Source organism: Lycium barbarum, chromosome 4 (assembly GCF_019175385.1).
Source record: "Lycium barbarum isolate Lr01 chromosome 4, ASM1917538v2, whole genome shotgun sequence".
Lineage (NCBI taxonomy): Eukaryota > Viridiplantae > Streptophyta > Magnoliopsida > Solanales > Solanaceae > Lycium > Lycium barbarum.
The window spans coordinates 143226807-143247862 of record NC_083340.1 but is presented as its reverse complement, the minus strand read 5'-3'; the positions used below and the strand labels follow the sequence as shown (position 1 = coordinate 143247862).

At 34.8% G+C, this 21056-nt stretch overlaps 2 protein-coding genes and 1 pseudogene across 5 annotated transcripts in view; all 3 read right to left on the bottom strand.

Annotated features, from left to right (window-relative positions):
• LOC132637970 (mitogen-activated protein kinase 7-like) overlaps positions 1 to 3262 on the bottom strand; it is a 5309-nt pseudogene extending 2047 nt beyond the window's left edge.
• LOC132636756 (UBP1-associated protein 2C-like) overlaps positions 1 to 6719 on the bottom strand; it is a 7817-nt gene extending 1098 nt beyond the window's left edge. The window contains exons 1-2 of one of the 3 annotated variants that reach the window (XM_060353777.1): positions 5373 to 6719; positions 1881 to 1904 (exon numbers count right to left, since the gene is read on the bottom strand). In XM_060353777.1, the coding sequence (XP_060209760.1) occupies positions 5374 to 6633 (1260 nt within the window). In that variant the 5' untranslated portion in view covers positions 6634 to 6719 and the 3' untranslated portion in view covers positions 1881 to 1904; position 5373. Of the gene's footprint in view, positions 1 to 1880; positions 1905 to 3440; positions 3838 to 5372 lie in introns of those variants that run through there. The other 2 variants (XM_060353775.1, XM_060353776.1) reach the window with 2 other exon arrangements.
• A 3637-nt stretch (positions 6720 to 10356) lies between these two features.
• On the bottom strand, positions 10357 to 15416 carry LOC132636755 (heme-binding-like protein At3g10130, chloroplastic). Of its 2 annotated transcripts, none has more exons than XM_060353773.1 (8): positions 14909 to 15416; positions 13138 to 13275; positions 12983 to 13051; positions 12705 to 12776; positions 12380 to 12462; positions 12007 to 12138; positions 11421 to 11634; positions 10357 to 10644 (listed from the first exon to the last, which is right to left on the bottom strand). In XM_060353773.1, the coding sequence occupies exons 1-8, from the start codon at positions 15311 to 15313 to the stop codon at positions 10600 to 10602; spliced, it is 1158 nt and encodes a 385-aa protein (XP_060209756.1). In that variant the 5' UTR covers positions 15314 to 15416; the 3' UTR covers positions 10357 to 10599. The 2 variants fall into 2 exon arrangements, with proteins under 2 accessions (XP_060209756.1, XP_060209757.1); XM_060353774.1 differs by having other exon boundaries at positions 13138 to 13271; positions 14909 to 15047.
• Positions 15417 to 21056: the final 5640 nt, after the last annotated feature.

The following is a 21056-nucleotide window of genomic DNA, read 5'->3' as shown; positions in this document are numbered from 1 at the left end:
TCTGGGAGCAAGCTACCTGGTCGGACAGTAAAAGAACTCAAGAAAACTTCATGTTGGCTTTTATTAGCCATTCCAAATTGGTTTCGGTAATCATTAGGGCTTTCGGAGCTGTTTATCGTATCGGAGGTTATGTTCTTTTTTGCTCTTTTTCGGGCTTGTGGGGGGTCGAGCCCTCTCCTTTGCATTATGTAAGTGGGGCTGCTCGGGATCCGGAGGTCTGACCTTCGCCATTCTTTTAGCTGTTAGGACCCTGATTACTGCTGAGGCCGAATCAATAAAAACCATGATGGCTCCTTCGGGGGCCGGGGCCTCTGGCTCAGGATCAGGTGAGGGCGCTGGAGGAAGGGGCTTCAGGTGGACTGATTTATTTCGTGATTTATTTGGAAGCAGTTCCCCTCCTAATTCCGAAGCCAGTGCCAACCAACCGGCCCCGGACTCTCCCAACCCAACAACTGGCCATGGAAACAAATCTTGAAAACAAAAATTCCACATAAAGTAGCATGCTTTATATGGTTACTAGCTAAGGAAGCAGTGTTGACACAAGAAAATTTGATGAGAAGAGGGTTGCCACTATGGTCCAGGTGCTTTTTTTGTGGTGATGATGCAGAGACGGTCAATCATCTATTCCTACATTGCAAGGTAACAGGACAACTATGGAGATTATTCTTAAATCTTAAAAGGTATATCTTGGACTATGCCTGGAAAGATTACAGAGGCACTTCAGAAGCAGGGTTGCAGGCAAACAACAGATGTAGATGGAGAATTGTCCCCGCAAGCATTTGGTGGACAATCTGGAAGGAGAGAAACTCTAGGTGTTTTGAGAATGTAGAAAATAGCACGCAGGAAATCAAGCTGAATTGTATTTTGTTATTATGTTTCTGGTGTAATCAGGTCTATTCCAATGACACAGCCTCCCATCATTGATGGATTAGATTCAATGTATAAGTAAGATTTCAGAAAGTAGGAATACCTTTGTAAATACGGTTCAGTACAACCTATGTACTGTTTTGATCAGGATGAAATATAGATACAGTTACCAATTAAAAAAAAAAAAAACTGGAACTCCTTTGGAGAACCTTCCAGCTTAGCAATCCAAGTTTTACGAATTCTCTCACTTCTCAAACTACAGGATAAGTGCAGAAGAGCAATATTTTTCTCATATGTTAACATCCATAAGACTTCTTTGGTTACTGCACAATGCACAAATATGAATGTTTTACTAATGTTTAGCACTCTTTGAGTTTCCCAACTTACAAATATATGTACAAGTAGAAACATAAGTTTAAAGGTAGCCAAGGAGAAAGACAATAGCTAGTTCAAATTTAGCAATTTGATATCATTTTACTCTTTTGGTCTGCTGCTTGATACAAGTGAAATTGTCAAGAAGTGTAAACTTTTGCCGTTTTTTTTTCCTACCCCCCCTCCCTCATTTCCCATCTAGATGTCAGTGTTATCAGATAAAACTAAGAATCCTGAATGCAACGAACAACTAAACATCAAAAAGAAGAAGCTCAATCAAGTGATCAAAAACTTATAATTAAGGGAGAACTAGAAAAGTATGTGTGTATTAATGTGGCGTAAAAGCAATAAGGACAACAAACAGAAATGAGTTCACAAGCTAACCTTACCTGAAAAAGAAAATACTTGCAATGGTCATTGGACAAAGGCTGCGTCGACTTAATGATATGATTAAGATCTGTATCTATCAACTCATACACCAAATAGATATCCTTGAAACTGCTTCTATGAATAGGCATCATCACATCTTTCAAAGCAATCACATTCTGATGCCTTATATGTCGCAAAAGCTTCAATTCTCTTAAGAGTTCTAAGTGCATCAATTCTATTCGAAAACACGTAATTGATCTTCTTAATGGCAGCTCTCTCTTTTGTCTCCCTGTTTACTGTATTTGAATAAATTTATTTTCTTCAGGTAAAATAGCAGTTGCTCTGTACTCTTGAGGAGACAACACAAAACAGACAGCTACTCTGTATTCAGTAACAGTGTTCTTTCAAGGCATAATATACACTCATCAGAAAACTAATTAAATCCTGAATTTCTTCATAAACAGTGTGGCTTGCTATAGTGACAACTAAAATATTGTTGAAATATACAGATAAAATCTTAGTGGAATTATTCAAGTAATGCAAATGATTGCTTCCTTTTGGTTTTGGAATATCCACAAATATTCATGCTATGAAGTTAAAAATTCTTGTAGAAGCCAAAAATATACTAAGTTGCTGGTGCAAGCTCTGACAATCATAAAATATATTGAAACTCTTTCAACTCCTCCAATTATTGGGGAAAGTGGATAAACATTTTATGTCTCAAATTTTAGAACTCAGCCGACACAATATGTATCAATCAACATGTGGTATTATGAATAGTTAATGAAGGGAGATGCTAATCAATTTACACCAGAATAAACCTCACTATCCCGACAATACGCCAAATCGCACAGAGCTGAAACCATCAATAACCAGATCCGGGCATGATGCAACATCAAACAGATGAAGAGAACACAAATCAAACTATGAAGCACAAAGGCAGACCAATCAGCGAAGAGATCTGACAGATGTTAAATGCAGAATATCAGGAAGCGTATTTCTTCCGATAAAACGACTGCAAGAGAGAACTCAAAGAAAAGGTTGAGCACAGGGGTGACGATATCACAACCCATGGAAAGAGAAAATCGATGGATTAGGTTTAAACAGTCTCACAAAGAGATATACAAAGGAAGACGATGTACCAGAGTAAACGCAAAGGAAATTTGATGAAAACGATGAGAAGTCCTGTAGGTCACCGCTAACGATGAGAAGTCCTATAGGTCACCACTTCATATATCGTTCTAACTCACAATAAGCATACTCAGAAAATTTCAGCGCAGTGCAGCTGTACAATTTTATCTCATAACATAAAATTAAGCGAAAACACTTAAATGCCCCTGCGTGGGCAAGCAAGCATGTCGACAAAGAGGCGTGTACTTCTAACCTCTCATACTAAGCAGTAATACAGGCAAAATGGCAGACAGCATAGATTTTGGTTCTAGCTACGACATAGCATTTGCGAGTTTCCAGCCTTACAAACACCACTCCAGATAATTTATGAATTAACCGTGTTACAGAAAATTCTAACAAAAACAATCCACATACCGTGATTGCGTCGGATTATTTGATTCAAATCAGTGACCAACAGCATAAACAAAGACCCTTTTTCAACGGCTATTGAGACAACTAGAAAATGCAGGCAAACGGTGTACATTTTGGATCTTTAATACCACACAACATCTGTGTTTTTGCCATCTTCCTATCAAACTCCATCTATTTATTCATTTAAGAACTAGTACTGTTTTTAAAAGAAAACATAATTCTAAATTTCTAATTAGAAAAACATAAAGATATTGTGTTTGCATCAAATAATTTGTTTTGGATCAGCAGTATCCAACATCACAAAGCTCCTTTGTAGTCAAAATACAGAATCTGAGCCAATAATGGCAAAACATAACATGATAGAAGACCTAGAAGGTCATATTTGCCAGATCTTAAGCAAGATTGCAGATAGGGGGAACATACAAGAAACAGGAAGTACGGGTAATATTAGTTAACAAAACGGACATCAATCCTCAACACGTTAATCAAAAGATACAGCAATTTTTTAAGTAACCTAGGTACTAACTTAATAGTAGCAAATAGCAACTAACAGCCACACATAAGAGCAGATAGGTGAAGCAGCAACAGATCTACAGCAGTCCATGTAACCAAAGATTTCAGAGTCTGCAATCAGGAAATCACCACAACCATTTAAAGCATGTTGCGTCCAAGAAGCTCTCAAGACACCTGAACAGATATCCATATACGATTCAATCATTCAAGATACCAACATCAAAAATTTGTAAGACAAATAATTTTCAAAGTAAAGGGGATGGACATAAACCACACTAAACAGCACATTGAATGAAGCTATAAGGGGCTCTACAGAAGATGCGCTGGACTAGCGCAAGTAGATCCTCTCCCACCCCGTGGGAGAAAGGAAAACAAGAGGGAAAGAAATCTTAGGTTACTACCATATCCATGAAAATTTCACAAATACAGTTAACTCCTTCCCATATTTGACGAGTCTCCATTATTCTGTTACCTTAATGGCTTTTCCCAATTGCTATCAAATAGAATGTTTTCACCTTAATTGGGGTAGTATTATAGAGAGCCTAGAACCATGAGCTAAAACATTCCCTTTATATCTTTCACCCAATCTCATCCCGTTGAAGAACTGATACAAGATATGGACTCCCCTACTCATGGCAGGAATGCAGTAAAACAGTTTACACACTCAGCAAACAAGTTCTTGCTACTTAATCAATGTAGAAAATTCACCAGAAATATTAGACGACTCAAAAGATATCCAAGGAGCAGATCAGTGCTAAAGCCAATAAACCTTCCAAAACTGCAGCCCCGTGTCCAAATGCTATAAAGAAAATACACACACAAGACACTAACCTAAACAGAGAACAATCGACTCCCAACCGGTCACTCCCAAATTTTCCTTTAAAAAAAAATCAGACAGAAAACACAATTTTTTTCTCCTGGTTACCTCACAAAAATAACACAATGATTCCCAATGGACTCCCAAATTCTTCTTCAAGAAAATCAGACAGAAATAACACAAGATTTTGTTCTCCTAAATAATACATCACAAAAATCAAGTAATGGACAACCTACAGCACAAAAAATTTATGCATAGCAATGAAAAAAAGTTAGCTACTTTACTCAAGAACAAGTATGGGGCCATTAGCTCACCAAATAAACATGGAGAAAACACACACTATTCCACGAATAGTAAGCCATGCACTCTCACAAAACTTTTGAACTACACCATATCATACAAAAAAAGAAAAAAAAAGTTGGTAAACCAAGAGTCCTCAGATAGTTGCTCAACATATATATATGAATAAAGTAAAGGCATAATAGATATACATGCCCTCAAACTTGGCCTCAGCTAGCAAGTATGCCCTCCAACTTTGGATATGCACAAGTAGGCACCTCAACTTGTATAAAGTTGAACACATAAACACAAATGTTGACGTGGCACTGACATTTGTCTTGATGATCATTTTGTAAGTTAGAGTGTTCATCTGACAAAGTGGAGACAAGTTGAGGTGTCTACTTGTGCACACTCAAATTTGGAGGGCACACTTGCCAACTAAGGCCAAGTTTGAGGGCCTGTTTATGTATTATGCCTAAAGCAAATCATATGTCTAATAGTAGTCAATCAAACAAACAAATACACAAGGATTATTACCTCAGTACTATGATAGTTGCTCAACAAATATATATGTTTAACAGTCATCCACAAACAAACTCAAAAGGATTATTACCTCAGTAATATGGAGGCATGCCCTGGTACATTCCGGCTCCTGGTGGAACCCTTGACCCGGCTGCTCCTGGTTGTTGTGGTACCTGTGAGGGATAACCATAACTGCCACCATCTGGATAACCACCTCCTGAGCTAGGCGGCATTCCAGCAGCAGAGCTTTGAGGCATCCTGTACCCTCCAGCGTTTCCACTGTAATCTCCACCAGCACCACCAGCATACCCACCAGCATATCCACCTGTAAACGATGCCGGTGGTCCTTGGTTTCCATATCCAGGCCCACCAATAGCATGTGGATTCACCATTCCAGGCTGAGGCTGAGGTGGTGGCTGCTGTTGCATTATTCCTGGACCTGAATACCCTGTATATGGACCCAACCCGCTTACAGGCACACCACCACCATAATTTGAGCCGGGCATCATCCTATCATCAGTATTCGGCATTCCTCCAGGCCCCATCATATTCTGCTGCGGCTGTTGCTGCTGTTGCTTCCCCTTCTTATTATCCGTTGCCAATTTACACAACACCTGATGTCCTTCTACCGTCTTAACCGGATCAACTAACGCTGCCTTAGCTCCCTCCTCAGTCTTATACACGAAAAACGCGAAACCTTTAGCTTTACCCGTTTGTTTATCGAAACCCAATGGTCCTTCTTCAATCTCACCATACATAGAAAAATGATTCAATAACTTCTCACTCGAAATCTCAAACGGAACATTACCAACATAAATCTTCCTAACAGCAACATCAACACCACCACCACCACCACCAGACTGCAAACTCCCTTTCCCCGACGACGAATTACCAGCAGCAGCAAGCTGTGTAACAGTAATCCTTCCATCTATTTTCTTATTAGGTTCTTTTAAAGAAAGAATAGCACCATCAACATGTTTAAATGTAACAAAACCATACCCTTTTGATTTCCCTGAACCTTTATCAGTTATAACAATAGCTTCATCTAATTCACCATATACAGAAAAAACCTGTTTCAGTTTATCAGTTGTTGTTTCCCAACCAAGACCCCGAATAAATAGTTTACGATGTGAGATATCACCATCAGCTACCTGACGAATAGATTCAAGAATATCAGGGTAACCAAGAGAAGCGTTACGAAGAATTGATACACATTGGTCTTTAGTAAAAGTTTCAAGAATCTTGTCAATGTCTTCAGGGGAAAGAACATGTGTGAAAGTTGATTCATTGGTTGTGGTGGATGGATAAGAAACGCCGTTTTCATCAGCTTTACGTTTCTTTGTTAGATCCATGGTGGTTGTAGTAAACCCTAGAGGAGAAAGAGAGAGTGTTTGTTTGGGAATAATATAAAAACCCTACAAGGAAGAAACTGATAACTTTACCTTACTTTACTGCTATATATATATAGTATAAGGGAAGGGAGAATGTCCACTAAGCCGTCAAACCTAGGACCCTTTGCGCAAAACAAGTATTCATTTTTTTCCGATTTTTTTTTTAAAAATTAGTGTTTGATCATAAAGATTTTAAATATAACTGAAGTTGTATTCAAAATTTGAAAAACTCACCTCTTTTTAACAATCAAAACAAGTACATTTCAACAAAAAATACTATTTGCAAAAATTATGTCCAAATACAACTCTAACTCCAAAATTTCAGAGAAAGTGAAAAGGTTTTTGATTTCTATGGGCAAACACCTACTTAGTCTCAACTGTCAAGTGTGTCCTCTAATTTTGACCGTGCATAAGTAGGCACTTCAACTTGGATGAAGTTGAACATGTAAACACAATTACTTATATGATACATAAATTTTGATGGTGTCTATATGATCATTATGTAAGTTGGAGTGTTTAACTTGATAAAGTGGAGGCAAATTGAGGTGTCTACTTGTGCACATTCAAAATTGGAGGGCATACTTGATAGTTGAGATTGAGTTTGAGGGCATGCTTGTGTATTATGCTCATATTTTATTTTATTTTTATCTTTTTTACTCCTAATTGAAGTTTTTATACAACGACATACTTAGGGCTCGTTTGGTACAAGAGATAAGGGATAAATAATCTGGGATTAAATATGAGATGAGTTTATCTAACGTTTGGTTGGGACAAAATCGGGGTATAACTAGTCCCATCTCGGGATTTATAGTGTTATTTTATCCCTGTTAGAGGGTATGATAACTAATCTCATGATAAGTAATCATAAGATAGCTTGTTTCCAACCAAACGACCTCTTAGTATAATTTCACAAGTGGGTTTGAAAAGGATATAGTGTACGCAAACATTAACCCTATCTTGGGAGATAGAGAGGTTGTTTCTGATAGCTCTAATTGAAGTTTTTATGATTATGTGAATTCTACTCACACATTTTTGATAAATTTTAAGAAGATAGCAACTGAAATTACTACTCAATATAAGGGAGAATGTCAATTATTTGTAGTCCTCACATGAATATTTTTGTTTTCCTTTATCCCTAATTAAAGTTTTTTATGACTTTGTGAATTTTCTTCACATATTTTTGTAAATTTTAGCAATTTTAATAGGCTTTTGGTCATGCGATATATTTTGATTTCAAATCACCGTTTGTTCATGCAATTTGCATAAAGTTTCAACTTCAACTTCATATCATGATTTTAAATCCAAAATTCTCCAAAAAGGTATCATTTGGTATTCCAACTATTTTTAAATATAAAACTTAACCCATAAGTTTATAGTTTATAAAAAAAAAGACCCATCATTTTATATATAACGGAGGAGAATGTCCATTTTTTATAGTCGATCACATGAATTTTTTTGGTCTCTTTTTACCCTTAATTAAAGTTTTTATGACTTTGTAAATTCTTACACATTTTGATAAATTTTAACAACTTTAAAAACGCTTTTGATGCCACTAAAAATGATGATGATATAATGGAAAAGAGTACTTTGTTAATATATTGTGTTAGTGGGTGCTCAAAGTAATCACTACCTCATAATAAGTCGTGTTTTTATCTTGCACACCATTTAAAAAATTGCTCGTTCTTAGAAAATTAGAAGTATTTTTCCTAACTTACCCTTAATCAAATTTTATCTTTTTCGAAGTTACCTCTTTTCTAGAATAGCTACTTAATGATTCTTGATTATGTAAATAAGGACAATTTTGGATGAATAAGATCAATTTCTTCTTTAAGTTCTAAAGCACCACTTATTTTGAAACAAAATAAAAAATCTAAAGCACTATTATTTAGAAACAGAGGGAGTATAATTTGATATTCTTTTCCAATAATTCTTTTTCCATATTCCTTTTCATTTTTTTCCGAGATTTGATATGAGTTCGATTGGAACTTGATTAAGCTGGATTTAGTGATTGCATCATTTTCTTCTCTTTGATTGAACTAATTAGGGATTAATTAGTGTAAAGATAATTAACAAAAGAAAAATTAAATGAATAAAGAAAAAATATATAAAATTAAAAAATTCAATGTGGCGCTGCGGGAGTGTGTAATACCTCCTCTTGTGCAACTGGTAATATGAGTATCAAGAAGACATTAAATTCATTTTTTAGATGGTTAGGGGAGTAACAAGTCGCCGATTATTTGGAGTGTGAACTCGTCATTTCGGATATAGTTCAGGGTGCAATCTATATCTTTGCCTTCCTTCTATTGTAATTTTGTTTTGAGTGACCTGTCAGCATATAGAAGTTAAATTAGTAATGAATTCACAAGAAACTGTAGAAATGCTGACCTGTTTAGCCCAATGTAGCTGAAAATCAGGCCTGAGCAATTGCTTCAACATGGCAATATTAAACAAATAGCCATCAATTGAATCATGTTTAGTAATTGGGTCTCTAAATTTCACATAATTATCATATGCTGTAGGATCAATTCCTTGATCATCAAATTGATGTGGAAGATCTTCATACCAAAATCCCACTAATTTTTTCGTATCAACTGTTGGTTCTTTTGCTAGGCTCTGTTTATCAACTAATCTTTGATAAAATTATCCTTTTGAACCTTTTTCCATAATTAATAATTTTGTATTTGTATTTTTTGATTCTTTGCGCCTAGTTTTGATGTAGCAACTATCCTTCGATCCATCCTCTTTTAGCTAGGTTTTTATAATTAGACCTTGAAACCGTCATACTTGACTAATTACTATAATTAAATTTTCCAGTCCTATTGCAATATCAAAAAGTTTGAAGAGAATATAGGAAGCATTTAATAATGGATGGATAGGAGTTACTTTTTTGTACTTTTTTTTCACCGGGTGTCTATCGGAAACAACCTCTCTATCCCACAAATGTAGGGATAAGATTTTCATACACCCTACCCTCTCCAGACCCCACTTGTGAGACTACACTGGGTATGTTGTTGTTGTTATAATTATTTTTTTCGAGTGTCAAGCTAACTATTTGTCGTTCTAAACTTAGATATTGATTGATTTATTTTTGAAAAGAAAGATTTACATATTTAAAAACTATATTACTATAATATTGATAAAAAAGGTACAAAAAGAAAAAATCACCAAAGAATAGTGTCTTTTGACTCTTGAAGTAGAAAACGAAGTAGGTAAAACAGAAAGAATGGTGCAAGCAGTGGCAAGCCACACGGACCGAAGGGTGATTAATTAAAATATTTTACTACATACATAAGTTAAAAAAAAAAAAACTTTTTGTATATATATACATATTATACCTTAAACACTCTTGACAAAATTTCTAACTTCCCTGCTATGCTATGTGTAAGAATGCTTAGTTCAATGAAATGGCTTATTGTCTTGCCTTTTTATTATTATTGGCAAACATACATCATCACTGTAGAAGCTAATCAATAATTTATAATGACCTGACTGTATAAATATTGTTTACATCCAAGTATAGAAGTTAAACTTCAAAACATAATTTGGTGAAAGCATTATAAAAAACTTTTTAATGTAAAGTGAGTGAGTTCAGCACAAGCCTTTCTGTGCTATATACAAGCCACATTTATTCAACAACAAAAAAAAAATCTCTAAACATTTCAGACATGGCCCGTGCATACAAAATACAGTAAACCGTAATTTCATTGCTTGTGGAACTGTTCAGTATAAGTACATTTTTCTAAACTGTCTTTTGCTTGTCAATCTCTTGTCTTGCACTCCTGAAACTCTCAACAATTTTGAGAATGAGAGTCAATATATGAACACCAGACACTACCAAAAACACGCTTTTCTACGTTGGTAAAAATAATTGACAGATTCAGTCGACTATTTCCGATAGACTCCATGGGACAATGAAATAACCAAGATTCAATCCATCTTGAAGTCTTCAAGCCATATAATAACTTCATTCCTCTACAAGTCCAAAGCAGAAAAAGAAAATAGATTAGACACAAAATTACTTTAGAAAGTGACAGAGACACTAAAGGATCATAAAATATTAGGCAAACACACGCAAAAACCTTTCATCACATGAGAAAATATTAGCAACACAATATCATACTAATCTTATCGACCGATCAATCATCTATGTCTCAATCTCAAAATAATTGGGAATAGTAGAAAGTTGTAATGACGTAATTTTTTCTCTCTTTTATGATCTATAAATTCCCTCTTGATAACTGGATATTACAAGCTGAGATCATATCTCAGCCAATCGGAGAAATTTAGTAAGAGACCACTGGAAGTTGAACTTAACAATCTTTCCTACCTGAGACGTAGCTTTAATCATCCAGATGATTTTTATTTTTATTTTTTATGATTACATGCTATGTTGTTCAAGACTCTCCAAAAATGTTGTCGTACCCGTGGTGGATCCTCTCCAAAAATGCACTACATTTGGAGGATCGGGATCCGATACAGCTGTCGATATTTTTGAGAGTCCGAGCAACATAGATTACAGGGCATGTTCATGTATATGCATCTTAAATTTTGATGAAAACATTATGTCAATTCTCTAATAACATTATAAAGAGAGACAGCTAGTTATAAGAGAAGGCCATAGTTTGTCTCGAAGGCCATAATCAGAAAGGGAAGTAGAAAGAGCAAAAGAAGATTTGTTTTCTAAAGCAAAAGAATAACTTGAAGAGAGATGAAATGGGACGAATAGTACTCCAGTACATAGAACATACCATTATAAACTTCCACGTGCGACCAGGATCATTGTAGCGAGCAAGCATGCAACCGGATTGAGGTTTAAGACCGTCTCTTATAAGACTGGATCGGAGTTGTTTCTCCTTTTCTTGAACAACATCATCTGTTGGTTTTCCACTAAATTTTAGTGCAGCAGCGATGCCTCCTTCCGTTTTCCTTAAGCTAATACCTTCTTTATTGGGAGCTGGTAAGCTATTCAAAAAAAGGCTTTAATTTCCATTGTTTTCATTTTAACAAAGAAAAAAACTAAAATACAACTCTTACACACAGAGGCAGACGCGGCTTATGACTAGGTTCAGCTGAACTCAGTATTTTCAGCGCAAAACATAGATATATGTGAAAACACTAAACTTTAAAAATTATATTTGGGCCCATATTCTCAAAAGTACAATTGATTAGATCAGTGGTAAGAAACTCAAAGATTTAAGCTATCAAGTTCAGAGTCTACATCCGCCTCCGGGCTTACACGTGCATGTTCTATGTCAGGACTCAGGACATAGGTTCTTCACTATTTTCACAAAGTGTGAGAAGGTTTCGTACATATTAAATAATAAGACATGTTACCTGCTCAAAGATTTATCCGATGGGAGAACTATTTGGATTGACACTTTAGATTTTTCAGCATCAAATGCCTGAGTGAAGACAGGAGTAGTCATCGGTATCTTCTCTGTCGTTGAGTTTTTGCCAAATATGTACCTATACATAGATTAGTTAATACTGATTATATATATATATACCAATCTGTTATACAAAACATCACAGACGGGCAGCCCGATGTACAAAGCACGGTGGCTGCTTCCATGGCTCGAACTCGTGACCTATAGGTCACAACGAGACAACTTTACCGGTGCTCCAAGGCTCCCGTTCTAAAAAACATCACAGGAGATTCAAAAAAACATAGAAGAAGAGGAAGGAGAAAAAGAGTTGGTTATCTTACCCCGCAACATCATTGAAACCTCTATTTCCTGCGAGATTGTCGGCTTCTGTTTCTACAACTATGAAAGGATCATATTTCCTTACCTGCATTAAACAAATTAAAATTACAAGCATTTTACATCATAAATTTTAGCAAGCAGTGGACCTACTACTTTAAATCCTGAATCCATCTCTTTAAAAACCTTATAACTCTAATGCAACGGTTCAGCTAATTTTTTGGACAATCCAAGCAACATAGGCTAAAGGTAGTAGACAACATTCAAAGATATAAGTAAAGTTGCGGTTCTTAGCCTGGAATACGATACAATAAGATAAATACTACAAACCTCGTAAGCTGCTGTTTTTCTTAGTATCTGATAACTGGGTGTTTCCAAGTCGGGGGTCTTGTAAATCCTTAACTGCTCAAATTTTGCATTCCAAATTAAAATAAGGTCCAAGAACTTGAAAGCTACGTTTCTCTGACTCTTCAAAAATGGCAGCCGGTGCGTGTCGGACCTCTAAAACCCATGCATTTTTGGACGATCCAACACGGCCAGGGCAGAAGTTTTGGAGAATCCGAGCAACATAGCTTGAAAGCATAAACTTTGCCAGTTTGATAGCACACCTGTTTCATGACCTCGAACAAACCTTCTAGAGAAAAATAATCATTATTCTGAATCGAATCCCAGTAGTCCTGCAGATTTCAACAAGAGTCGGTAACTAATCCACAAGGCGATTCAATTAATCGAATTTGCATTGAGGAAGAGCGAAGAATCAAACCACGTGACTGTTAAACTTGTTCGTTTTAGGATTGACGCCCATAACGGAAGTGCCTGTGAAGACTAATTCAGGTTTCCATGGAAGAAGAACGAACTTCATGACCATAGTCCACCTTGTAGTTATTTCATAGGGCCCTGTCTACAACAAACTCAATCACTCAAAAAAATTCAAGTTCAATAATCTATCCATTGCATCACTTAAAAACACAAGTTAGGTAGCACAAAGCAAATATACTGAATGAAACTTCTGCTCTAATACAAAACTACAGTACACTACATTTACAATTTTTAATTTAACGAATTGCTTTTTACAAGTCTTTTTTTAGCGATCACTCAATATCACAATCTAACTCAGCCTATGTAAGCTTCAAAAACATAGTCGTTCCAGACAAGGGCGGATATAGGCTTGAATATACGGGTTCGGCAGAATTCAATACATTTGGCTCAAACTCTATATATCTGTTAAAATTTCACTAAATACGTAGAGTAGAAAAATTAAATTCATATTCCTGTTACTAGCACTTGCAGTCGTTGTCCTAGAATCTAGAACCATAAATTTTCAAATCCTACATCCGCGTCTGGGTTCCGAGACTACATATGTGAGAGGAGGGGGGGGAGGGGGGGGGGGGGATAGCTATATTAACATGAATTCATATAGCCGACTGCCAACTAATTTAGGACCGAGGCATAGTTGATTGATTGTTGTTCACTCACTTAAACAATCAGAAACAGTTTAGACAACTAAAGACAGGTCCTTTCCCTTGGTCATTAGTTCATTTGTGTCTCAGCATTTAACAAGCAGGAAAGTGATATTCTGCCAGAGCGGTAACTGTACTATAGGTGTGATACTAAGTTCTTAAATATCAGTGCAACACCCTAAACCAACCAAAAAGAAAGTAAGGAAAAAAAAAAAAAACAGAAAATATCCAAGAAAGAATGAAAAAAAGCAGTTCGAACAACTAATGGATCTAACTTAGGGATAATTTCAATAATATACAATCCAGCATAAAATATTACATCCACGTAGCCATATTTTAAATTTACATCCGCATAGCCAGTTTTTTTTTTTTGCAACAGTGTATACACATGATATACAACATTATACACTTACTGACATTGTATCAACCTTGTATAAAAGTGTATAATAATGTATAAGAGGGCCATTTCGGGTAATATTAGAAATATCGGCCATTTTGGGTAAATATTTTCTCCAAATAGACATAGAGTGTTATTTTCCTCATATAACACCAATAATATAAAGAATAAATTAGTATACTTCAACCGAATTTAACTTATATACGCTGACAATATAAATAAATTTTACACAGATGGGTCATCTCTTTACCTGTTGTAGCAGATAATCTGTCTTAATTTTTGAGAGTTACTAGTAGACATATTTTTGTATTTAATGGTGTAAAAATTTCTTTACACTGCCATGATATAAGTTAAACTTGATTTAACATGTTGTACCATCTAATTTGCTAATACCACTTTATATAGACAGTTGCTTGTACTTATACAAGTTGCAAGAGTAAACTATTTATACTGTCGGTGTATAAAAGTTAATTTCATTACTAATTTTCCAAGATACTAATACAATTTTTTTTTTAATTACTTGTAGTTATATGAGCAGTGCCACTGAACTCATAACCATTTTTCCAATATAGAATACCGCTTTTTATGGACGGTTTCTTATAATTATTTATTTTGTGTATTGTCAGTGTATAAAATTAGTTAAACTCAGAACAATAATAATTCACATAAATGCTAACCTGTTTAGCCCAATGAAGCTGAAAATCAGGCCTGAACAATTGCTTCAACATGGCAATATTAAACAAATAACCATCAATTGAATCATGTTTAGTAATTGGGTCTCTAAATTTCACATAATCATCATAAGCCTTACGATCAATTCCTTGATCATCAAAAAGATGAGGAAGATCATCATATAAAAATTCCACTAATTTTTTCATATCGACTGTTGGACTTGTTACTAGGCTCTGTTTATCAACTAAACTTTGATAAATTATCCACTTGAATTTTTTTCCATATTTAATAGTTTTTGTATTTGTTTTTTTTGGGGGTGTGAGGAAAACTGAAGTGGGGTGGCATTGCTGGAAAATAGTTTGCCGGTAAAGTGGTCGGAAACTGAGGTTGGAAAGTTGTGAAGTGGCCATTTGTTTTTAGTACTCTGTTCTTGTTTTTTTTTGTTTTGTAATGTTTTAAAAGGATGTCTCTTGGCTGTCGTGTCATAAATATTGGCCGTAGAAAGTATTGGTTGGGAATTTTTGCAGCTCTTTTTTTCTTCCAAATCTTTTTCGATTAGAATTCAAACAAAGGCTACTCTCTCAAAAGAAAAGAAGAAAATTAATTTAGTAAGGTGCTTGGCCATAGATTTTAAATATTTTTCACTTTATTTGAAATTTATGTACTTGAGATTTTTTTTTATTTATCTTTACTAAGTTATTCTAAAACCCGTATCCTTATTGTTAGTTAATGAAGTGTACAAATTTACCTTCATCCCTGACGGACTGTCATGGTGACATTGACGTCTCATTAAAAATTGCCACATAATATCCTAATCGCCATTTCTCATTAATTTACCACTGAATTAAATTGACCCGCTCCAAAATAAAACTTGACCCATTACCCACCAAATTAAACCCCAAAACTTATCTCTCCAACCTTCTTCATCTCCTTCCTCCATTGAAACACCCTGCCACTAGGGGTAGACATGGTACGGTATGATACGATATTGAAAAGTTCGGTACGGTAATTTCGGTTTTCGATTTTTAAAAATACTATTCCATTACTATACCAAATTAATTCGGTATGGTTCAGTATTTTTTAGTTCGATTTCGGTGTTTTTCCATACGGTAAATCGGTAACCATAGTTTGTTCGACTTCGACCTACATATACTTATATAATAGATAATTACGACTTCAGCTATTCAAGAAACGTCTCAATTATATCGTACCAACACCTTACGCATGTAAATATATTCAAAAGAAGCACAATTAATCCCCTTCTTAACTCAATACACAAAAGGGCATTTCAATTAACATAGATTAATCAAAATTCCAATGTTTAAACAATTAATTTTGCACTAATACTTGTTTATATATTTGTTAGTATTAAACTACTAGTATATATGACTTGTATATGTAACTATATACTTCGGTATGGTATTCGGTATATTATTTATAAATACCGCATACCGAACTTTTTAAAAGTACATACCAAATACCGTACCAAGTACCATAACCACGGTATAAAAAATTTCGATTTCGGTATGATAATCCATATATATCATACCATGCTCACCCCTACATGCCACCATAAGCTCCACCAACCTTCCTCCAAATTCAACCATGAAAACCCCTTAAAATTCATGAGATGGGAGCAAAATTAATTCCATTTTTTAATCAAACACAGTGCAATTTTTGGTGGGTAATGGATGGTGATTTATTTTGAGGCGGGTCAATTTTATCGGCAATGAGATTACAACAGTACATGTTTCAAATCTTTCAATTTTGTCACTATTACTTTCTTGACAAGCTAAAATACGATTTGGATGATTTATTAAATTTATTGCAAGAAATTAAACGGTTTACCCTTCTAATGGAACTTATGGCTAGCGAAACATAAGTTCTTTAAGAATTATGTATAAGTTATACCGGATCCCTCAAAGAACTTAAGTCCCGCTAGGCATAAGTTTCATTTCAGGGACAAAAATTAAAGACCAACACAAAATAGGGTCAAAAGAGCAAACAACCTGATTTATTGCCACATTTCAAGCTACTAAAACAGGCTTTAACACTATTAAAAAACTGTCAAAATCCGACGGACAAAAAACTGACGGACTGAGTCTCTTTGAAAGTGCGTCGGTTTTGTGTATTTGTATTTTTTTTATTTTTTTAATTAAAAAACAGACGGACAACGTCGGTTTTTTTCACGGAATTTTGAAATTATATTTCTACTAATTTGTTTTACAAAAACCGACGTCCCATGTCAGTTTTATTAAAGAAAATTAAAATTAATTAATTAAAAATAGACGGTCAACGTCGATTTTAGTTTCAAAAATATATTAAATAATTTATAATTCATTTTGTTTTTAAAAATTTTAATAAACAATTTTTTTTAAAGAAACTGACGGACTACGTCGGTTTTTAGTTTTTTTTTTAGTCAAAGGCTGGTCAATATTTAAAAAAAAAACCGACGGACCGCGTCGGTTTGTCCGTTGTTTTTTTTTAACAATATGATAGAAACGGGTTTGGCATATCATTTGCCATCTTCCCCAAAAAATATTCCCACTTCTCTCTTAAACAAAAAACCCTAACCCCCCCCCCCCCCCTGCCCACACCCGCCACCTGCTAGCCGCCGCCCACCCGCTGCCACCTGCGCAGCCCAACTCCACCTACCCCAGCCCCGTTTTTAACTTGTAATTTGAGCTTAGTTTTTTTTTAAATTAGGGCTTTTAAAATTCTTTCAATTTTAGTTTTATTTGTAGTTTTTTAGGCCTAATGTTAGTCTATTTAGCTTTGTTAAACATCATTTGTAATGTTATTAATGTTGAATTTGTGAAAAAATGTAAACTTTATTTGAATAGTTTACTTTTCATTTTTTTTTTTTGCTTGAGATTGTGCTATATTTTATGTTCATTGTCAATGAATTTGTGTTAGCTTTGTTATCATTGTTTATAATATTATTGATGTTGAATTTGTGCAAAAATGTATACTTTATTTGACTAGTGTTTTTTGTTTGTTCGTTGGGATTGTGCTTTTTGTTAGAATCCATAAGTTAGTAGAATTGTTATTGAGCATTCAAAATTAGAATTGGTTGAGATTGTCCTTTTCAAAGTTAGAATTGTTAAGTTATAGTATTTCTATAACCTCAAAATTAAAATATAGACTTTATTTGACTAGATTTACTTTTCAAATTTTAGAATTGGTTGGGATTGTGCTTTTCAAAGTTTTATTAAAGTTAGAATCCATAATTTATTAAAGTTAGAATTGTTATTGAGAATTCAAAGTTAGAATAGATTGGGATTGTGCTTTTCAAGGTTAGAATTGTTATGTTATAATATTTTTATAACCTCAAAACTAAAATGTAGACTTTATTTGACTAGATTTACTTTTCAATTTTTAGAATTGGTTGGGATTGTGCTTTTCAAAGTTAGTTATTAAAGTTAGAATTGTTATTGAGAATTCAAAGTTAGAATTGGTTGTGATTGTGCTTTTCAAAGTTAGAATTGTTAAGTTATAATATTTCTATAGCCTCTAAACTAAAATGTAGACTTTATTTGACTAGATTTACTTTTCAAATTTTAGAATTAAAGTTAGAATCCATAAGTTATTAAAGTTAGAATTGATTGTGCTTTTCAAAGTTATAATTGGTTGGGATTGTGCTTTTCCAAGTTATATTAAAGTTAGAATCCATAAGTTATTAAAGTTAGAATTGTTATTGAGAATTCAAAGTTAAAATTGGTTGGTATTGTGCTTTTCAAAGTTATAATATTTCTATAACCTCTAAACTAAAATGTAGACTTTATTTGACTAGATTTACTTTTCAATTTTTAGAATTAAAGTTAGAATCCATAAGTTATTAAAGTTAGAATTGTTATTGAGAATTCAAAGTTAGTATTGGTTGGGATTGTGCTTTTAAAAGTTATATTAAAGTTAGAATCCATAACTTATTAAAGTTAGAATTGTTATTGAGAATTCAAAGTTAGAATTGGTTGGGATTGTGTTTTCTTAAGTTATATTTTAAGTTAGAATTCTTAAGTTATAATATATTGTATAACCTCAACAATTTGTGGGTATTTTTTTGTAGATGGATCGTATGTGGATGTATAATATGAATAATAGTGATCGTGTGGGTGTACATGATGAATTTGTTGGTGTTGACGGGTTTACCACACATGCAATGTCACTTCACCCTTTTCAAAATGAAGGGGTAATTAGGTGTCCTTGTTCTCGTTGTCGGTGTAAGAAGTATTTGAAATCGGAAGCGGTTAGGGTTCATTTATATAGTTGTGGGTTTACGGAGAAATATTATGTTTGGATTGATCATGCAGAGACTGATGGGGTCAATGGTATATTTTATAATATGGTTGTTGGTGAAGGAAGTGCGTCGCAAGAATATAGTCATGTCTAATATGATAGAGTTAATGATGCCTTTGGCGTACAGTCTGGGTTTGAACCTGAGCAAAGTTTTGAGCAACCTCCTAATGAAGAAGCAATGCGCTTCTATCAAGAATTAGAAGAGGCTAGTCGTCCACTTTGGGTAGGGAGTCAGCATTTTAAGTTGTCTGTTGCAGTTAGAATGATTAATATCAAATCAGATTGGACTGTTGCTAAAGCTCCTATGGACTCAATGATTAAGCTTGTGGGGGAACTAGTTAGTCCGGAATTCGACATACCTAAGAGTTACTGTCAAGCAAAGATATGGGTTTCCAAATTAGGATTGCCATATGATAGAATTCATTGTTGTCCAAACGGTTGTATGTTGTTCTATAAGCAAGATGCCAATTTAAATAAATGTAAATTATATGGACATGCGCGTTATAGGCAGACACCTAGTGGGAAGATGGTTCCAATTAAGGTGATACATTATTTACCTATTATACCTAGGTTAAAAAGTTTGTTTGCTTCGCCAAGTTCTGCTCCTCACATGAGATGGCACAACAAAAATAGAAGGACACCTGGTGTTATGTGTCATCCATCAGATGGAGAAGCGTGGAAACATTTTGATAGAACTCATCCCGATTTTGCTAGTGAACCAAGAAACATTCATTTGGGTTTGTGCGCGGATGAAACAAGCATTTAGAAAGAATAAAACTGAAAATAATCCGTGACCTCGAACATTGTCAGGAGAGGAAATTTGGGGGAGGCTTTGTCACTTGTCTAAGGTCACAGAAGTTGCCCCTTATAGACTACCTGGTTATGGTGTTGAACATAATTGGACTAAACAGAGCATATTCTGGGGTTACCGTATTGGAAGGATAATCTTCTACGGCATAATCTTGATGTGATGCATATTGAAAAAAATTACTTTGATAATTTGTTCAACACTATTATGGCTGTTAAAGGCAAGACAAAAGATAACCAAAAGCTAGATTGGACTTAAAGGAATATTGTAGGAGCCCTGAATTGAACTTGCAAGAGTTAACGAATAATAAATTGTTCAAGCCCAAGGCTAGTTTTTCATTCACTTTGGAGGAGAAACGAGAGATTTGTCAATGGAATAAGAATTTACGGATGCCAGAGGGGTATGCGCCTAATTTTGACAAGCGTGCTGATATGAATGAAGGAAAATTGATTGGTCTGAAAAGTCATGATTGCCATGTTTTCATGAAAACTTTGATTCCTATTGCATTTTGCCGCCTACCGGAAAGAATATGGAAACCAATCACAGAGATAAGTTTGTTCTTCAAGGATTTATGTTCTAACACTTTGACGGTAGAAAACCTTCAAAGAATGGAACAGAATATGCCAATCATTACAACTAAGCTCGAGAAGATCTTTCCATGTGGGTTTTTCGATGTGATGGAACATCTTCCCATTCATCTTGTACAAGAGGCACGCCTTGGAGGCCCGGTTCAAACTAGGTGGATGTATCCTTTCAAGAGGTAAGGAACCTAAACTTACTACCTCTTTCTTTAATGTATTTTGTTAACTAATTACTGTATAACATGATATTAAACATGTGCAGGACCATTGACAAATGCAAAAAATTGGCTAAGCAGAGATATAGGATTAAAGGATCTATTTGCGAAGCGTATCTTGCAAAGGTTACAACGCATTTCTGTTCATATTATTTCGGAGAGCAAGTGTCGTGTATGAGAAATAGGCCCAACCGTAATGATGAGGGTGGGGTTGATCCTAGCTACCCACCAATGTCCATCTTTAATCAACCAG